Source organism: Diadema antillarum, unplaced genomic scaffold, assembly GCF_040938485.1.
Source record: "Diadema antillarum isolate AM-2024a unplaced genomic scaffold, OU_Dant_1.0 seq00000675_RagTag, whole genome shotgun sequence".
In the NCBI taxonomy this organism is placed as follows: Eukaryota; Metazoa; Echinodermata; class Echinoidea; order Diadematoida; family Diadematidae; genus Diadema; species Diadema antillarum.
This window is the reverse complement of record NW_027271581.1, coordinates 853,572-859,571: the sequence shown is the minus strand read 5'-3', so window position 1 is coordinate 859,571 and position 6,000 is coordinate 853,572. Positions and strand designations below refer to the sequence as shown.

The following is a 6,000-nucleotide window of genomic DNA, read 5'->3' as shown; positions in this document are numbered from 1 at the left end:
ATTATCTTCTTCAGGGGTGATGCGGTCACATGTGGAAAAATGAAAATCCCTCTCGTAAACAATGCCATCGCTGGCGACTTCACGGTCTCTCGCTCGCTAGAAAGGCAACGCACGACACCGCACCGGGCACGTAGGGTGGGATACTGAACTTCGCCCGCCGGTTGCGTAGGCGTCGGTTCATTGTACATGCCGAAGTGCTTACGAATGAGGAGCTTTCTCTTTCGCCCTACCATCAAAATGATTCCCTCTTGGTACGGATAAAAACCGGACTAATAATTTTCTGGGAGTGAAGCGAGGAGACCTACATTCAAAATGGGTTGCTGTACCAGGCAGTGTACGATGATAACGATATGTATTATACAGTTGGTAAGACCGTTTTCCTTATTTTGTAGTCGTAAATTTTACGGATGGGTGTCAACTGAAGATAACGGCCCTCTTACCTTGCAGCATTCAGCCGATACTTGTGGTTGTCAAAGGTACCGGTAGATTTGCACGGCAGTTCTGCGGTAGTCGTAACAAGTGCCGCTACCGCTAGTTCACCGGCAATCTTTTGTATTTAGCTTTGCTGCCCATCACATAGACTAGATTCTAGATCATCATTTCATTGGCTTTGCTCAACATGAAGAGAATACGGCGTCTTTATTCATCTTTATCATGTTGATCATCATGATCAGACGGAACGTTGAGGAGAGTACCTTGAAGAAGAAGATCATGGGGCCGGGGGCGCGATATGGGCATAGAAGGGATGAGGGGCTAGGGGATGAGATTTTATCGCTCTCTCTTCTCTGAGATCCTCTAGGCTCTGGGTGGACTTTATAGTAAGTGTACAATACAGTTATGATACTAATCATGCTAATTATAGCGAGATAAGTCGGTAGTTGAACATATACAGTACATTGTATTCAATTTACATGTACAGTTTATTACAGTGACAGTGATAATGAATAGTTGATTGGTATTGAGTGACCAAGTGGTGACACTGCATCCATATTATTCATCCTCCCTGATGTGTAGTGACTCACTCTGTGTTATTCGAAGGCCCGGCCCTGTCATCTATTATGTGCATTTCGGTAGGAGTACAAAACTGTAGGAGTTCGGCTTGAACCATGAGATGCCTATCTGCAAGGGTGTGGGGGGGGGGGGCGGTTGGGGGGCAGCTCTAGCTGTCTGACATTCCCCACCATGACCAAAGCTCACCCCAGAAATTGCCCCGTCATGTAACACACAGCACAGCCTTACTATACACAGCCCAGTCGCTGTACGTAGGTACGTCACGGTGCGAATACAACCTACAGGTGTAAAGTGTTATCTAGGTTTCATAATTGATCTGACGTATTGTTTAAGAAAATGCTCTATTTACAAATATGGCCTGATATTTACATACTAGAACTGAAGTATTCTGTTGGTGTTTTGTTTTCTATTCTACAGGGCCTATATTTCATAATCAGATAATGCTGCATTTTTTTTTATACTTCAAATGTGAAACAGTTTAGGCCCTACATATTCTATAATATTGTAGATATCCCATTTTTACAGGCATACATACGTAGGAACGTACATCAGAAACCCTAAATCAAACATTCTTCCACTAAATGCTGCAGTTGGTTTGTGTCTGCTAGCGGTTCGTCCCCTTTTCAAGCTGTGATTTATCAGCTTGAACTAAAAGTGGAATTTGTGGTTTTGTGTAAACAATTAACATACCCACCATAGACCAGACAAGTGGTTCAGGTACAAAGTACATCCTGTGTTTAAATTATGTAGTGACCTTATCAGCATAATTGTCTCAAGATTGTTTTTCTTTTATTGTAGAGTAAAGTTTGTTTCTCACAGTCTACATGTACATGTAACTTCATGTACCATTAACATGTGCATATTGAATGTTTTTACAAACATTTGCAATAGAGAAATACAGTGATGAAATGAAATATCCAGTAATATTCCCATTTCTGTTCCCAAAAGTACATATTGAGTTTGTATGTCCCATCATGGAAGTGATGTATATTGCCAGTGGAATACAGGAGGCAATATTTTGCTGCATATTCATGCAAATATTGGTCAGAGACACAGAGACTCCAACCCAAAGCACCTTCTGATCTGGAGATTCTCCCGCCTGAAACCCCTAGCAAACGGGAGACTCCAAGTTGATGTGTGCGAAGCACCAAGTTCCTAGGGTTCTAGATGCTCTCTGGTGCTATCTAAGGCTTATATTGACAACATACAATAGCAATAAGTAAGAAATCCTTTCCAACGGGAGACACAGAGCCAGGGCGGGAGAAATTAAATCTCAAGCAGGAGAACGGGAGATTTTGCAAAAATGGGTTTTCGGCGGGAGATCTCCCGTCGAAAATGGGAGAGTTGGAGTCTCTGGAGACACACAGAATTTGCAAAAATTACTATGTGTGTGCAATAAATTTTTGTTTTTAATCTTTCATGGAGTCATGATCCGATGATGTGTAATTTACATTTATTGTACGTGTAGTTCTGTGCTGCATACAATCTATACTGTACATTTAGTAAAGAATATATGCAGCCTTTGCCAAGATACATTTGTATGATTGTAAAAATATGATGTACGCTTGTAGGACAAAAGTAAAACGTTTTGATCTTTAAGAGCATGTGATGATAACATACAATATAGTATAAGGGCAAGTCCAAGATAATGCGCGCGTTACGTATGGGACATTCAGAGACTTTTATGACCTGAAAAATAGTGTTAATGGCCTTTGATCATATTGAACTTTATTATGGTGATTGATATCTAGGAGAAGTATAATCATGTAAAAAATGGAGAAAAATGACCTTGACAATTATATTCTAGAAGAGAAAATATGTGCCGTTACGTATGGGACCAGAAAAATTTTGTTTTTTTGAACACTTTTTTTAACCTCAAAACTCTCTGAAAGTATTTCATTCTACAACTTGTAACTCACTGTGATGAAAGTAACAACACTCAAGATTATCAGAGGTAAGTTTCAAGTCATGAGGCAAAAAGCTCTAATTACAGGTTCTAATTAAAGACAGACATGACGTGTTACGTATGGGACAGTTACGTATGGGACACTTTGTCCCCCATTTGTTTAGTGTGTGGAGAACCATGTTAATTGGTATTTTGCATAATTATTGAAGTAAAATCAGTTGAAACTACTCAATACTGATCCAGATTGTCAAGGGAACAATATTCCCCAGATATTTACCACCATAATCATATTTAATCATATTTTATAATTTTTATGACCAACCTGAGTATGCATGCCCTTTGTCCCCCATTCGTTTAGTGTGTGGAGAACCATATTTATGGGTATTTCGCATAATTTTTGAAGTAGAATTTGTTGAAATTACTCAAATAATGATCCAGATTGTCAAGGGAATCAATATTATCCAAATATTTACCATCATAATCATATTTAACCATATTCTATATTTTTATGACCAACCTGAGTATGCATGCCCTGTATTTTTTATCAGGATAGTTACTAGTAAAAATTGAATAGTTAAGTGTTTACTTCCATTGATGAAGGGCAGTTTGCCATTCAGTTTCAATAAAAAACAAGAAATATTAATTTTGATAAATGCAATACCTGCTGCGTGAAACCCTAGTGATGGAGTAGATAAACAATATGATGTCTGTCTAGCAATTAGGTTGTTTATATGAGTCCCTCCTCATTATGTATACCCATGATTTTTGTCGTGGCTACTACTAAAAACTGAATAACTGAGATATCCAGAAAAATGGTGTCCTAATAAAGTAATTTTTCATGAGGACCACTTCATTTTACTTTGTATTTGTTTTTTTTTTTTTTTTTGATATCTCATCCATTGCAAATTGGATCTTCATCAAATAAACTTTGAATTTCTCTAGTCTTAGAATTGTATGCTCTTTGATAATTCATATAAGGGGCTCCCAGTCATCTTGTAAAACATTGAAACTGAATCCCCATTTCTTCGAAAACTATACTATCCCTTTAATGCTGATCTTCACTGTGTATTTTGGCATCTCCCCCTCCCCCTTTCTGAAAATTGTTTAGTCAAGTACTAGTATTGTTTCAATTCAAAAGTAGCTGCAAAGTTGGGATGCTTTCTGCAGGATGATTGACAATTTGTGTACTGAGAGACCTTCCCAGCTAGCTTACATGCATTCACATGCAATATGTATGAGGATGTCCCATATGTACGTAACACATTTTTCCCATACGTAACATTATTTAATTGCTTGATAAAAAATACATCTTTTACAATTTTTTCTTCTTTCTGTGGTATTTAACTTCTTTAAACAATAAATTAGAGCTTCCCAGAAGGGCATTCAAATAACTTTAGAAATTTCAGAAAAAACCTAAAAAAATGACCTCAATTTGTTACGTATGGGACATCTCATGATAGGACATGAACTAATTTGCATAATCATTTGCATAATCCCTAAATTTTCATCCCAAGTTAAACTATTTGATGAACTTCTTATGTCCACATATTAATCAAATATAATTTGCTTTCCTTTGAATAAATATGAATTTTTATAAATGTCCCATACGTAACACTGTATTTCACATTTATGCAAATGAAGCCCTCAAAATTTGCATAAATTTGCATAATATCATATTTTCCTCCCTGGAAATCAAAACTTCAACTCATAAGCTTCAAAATGATACTAAACATGTCAATATTCAGCAAAGATGAAATTTTGCCTTCTGAGGGGACCTTATCTTGGACTTGCCCATAAAAAAACAGTGTACATACAGTTCTGTAGGCCTACAGGGTATGCATTGCATGCCATAGATTGAGCCTGACCCTACAAATAATTCATATCGCATGTCACAAAAGACATGATGTTGTAAATCGTCCTTGTTTATTTTGTAGCTTCCATTTAGACTCAAGCACAGGTTATTCCCTCTGGTAATGGTGTCATTGGACGCCATCATAAAATATCAATTGATGATGTTCTGAGCAGTCAACTGAACTTTATTGTCTGAGGGATCTGTTTGTAAGGATAATGGCATAAACAGAGTAGATTATTAAAGGGATGGCATAGTATTGGTTCAGGTGAGGATTCAGCTTTTTAATTTTTGCGACATACATGTACTTACAAACCACTTTATGAAATGTTAAAGAGCGTACAATTCCAGGAGGAATTCAAAGTTTATTTGATGAAAATGGCTGTGACATCTAAAAACACAGTAAAACAAAGTGATCTTAATGAAAGGTGGGTCCATCTTTTATTAGGATTGCTTTGTTTTGGATATTATTCAAAACCAATTTTCATCAAATGAGCTTTGAATTCATATTTCATAAGAGGTTTCTAATTATCTCAAAAATATCATCATCAAAAAAATGTTGGAAACCTGAGGCCCCATCTCAACCAAAACTGTACCATCCCTTTAAAGTTACCAGCAACATGCATGCCATCTTTCACCAGCTTGAAAACATCGATAAAAAACAAAACAAAATAACAATGAAACAGGAACATGTAGTTCTACATCTTGTAGGGCCCTACACAAATGTAAACAGTAGACTGATGGTAAACACAAAACAGTAGTCAGACTTTATTACAATGTATGTTTTCAAAACAAGTTTATGATTACAAATGATGAGGGTACTATACAATTTCAATATCTAACAACTGCGAATACTATCCTATTACACAGTTTTTAAACATTTTATCATGTATACATGTACCTGTATATAATACATGTATGTGTGATAAAAAGCATGTGATACAATACTATGTAAGATTAATTCTTAAAATGCTCTTTTTGATGTTTACTCTGGCTGTCAAAACATAATCTACTACAACGGAAACATGCGCACATGTACACTGTGCACACAGGGTGTAGGGCCTAATATGTAGGCCTACAGAGTATGTTGTGTTCTAGCCCTTCCCCTCCCATTAAAACAGACCCCCCCCCCCCCCCCAAAAAAAAGAAGACTATAAAGCAGGTAATGGTATGTGTATTTACAGTAGTTCGTAAAAATGCTGCGATATGCTGGCTGTATGGGCTGAGGTACAAT

The 6,000-nt window shown here is 37.0% G+C and overlaps 1 protein-coding gene across 2 annotated transcripts in view; it reads left to right on the top strand.

Moving 5' to 3' along the window:
* The first annotated feature begins 135 nt into the window (after positions 1-135).
* Positions 136-6,000, top strand: part of LOC139737009 (sodium/potassium-transporting ATPase subunit beta-1-interacting protein 3-like) — a 47,071-nt gene continuing 41,206 nt past the window's right edge. For both annotated transcript variants that reach the window (XM_071647684.1, XM_071647683.1), the window contains exon 1: positions 136-366. In XM_071647684.1, the coding sequence (XP_071503785.1) occupies positions 313-366 (54 nt within the window). In that variant the 5' untranslated portion in view covers positions 136-312. The remainder of the gene's footprint in view (positions 367-6,000) is intronic.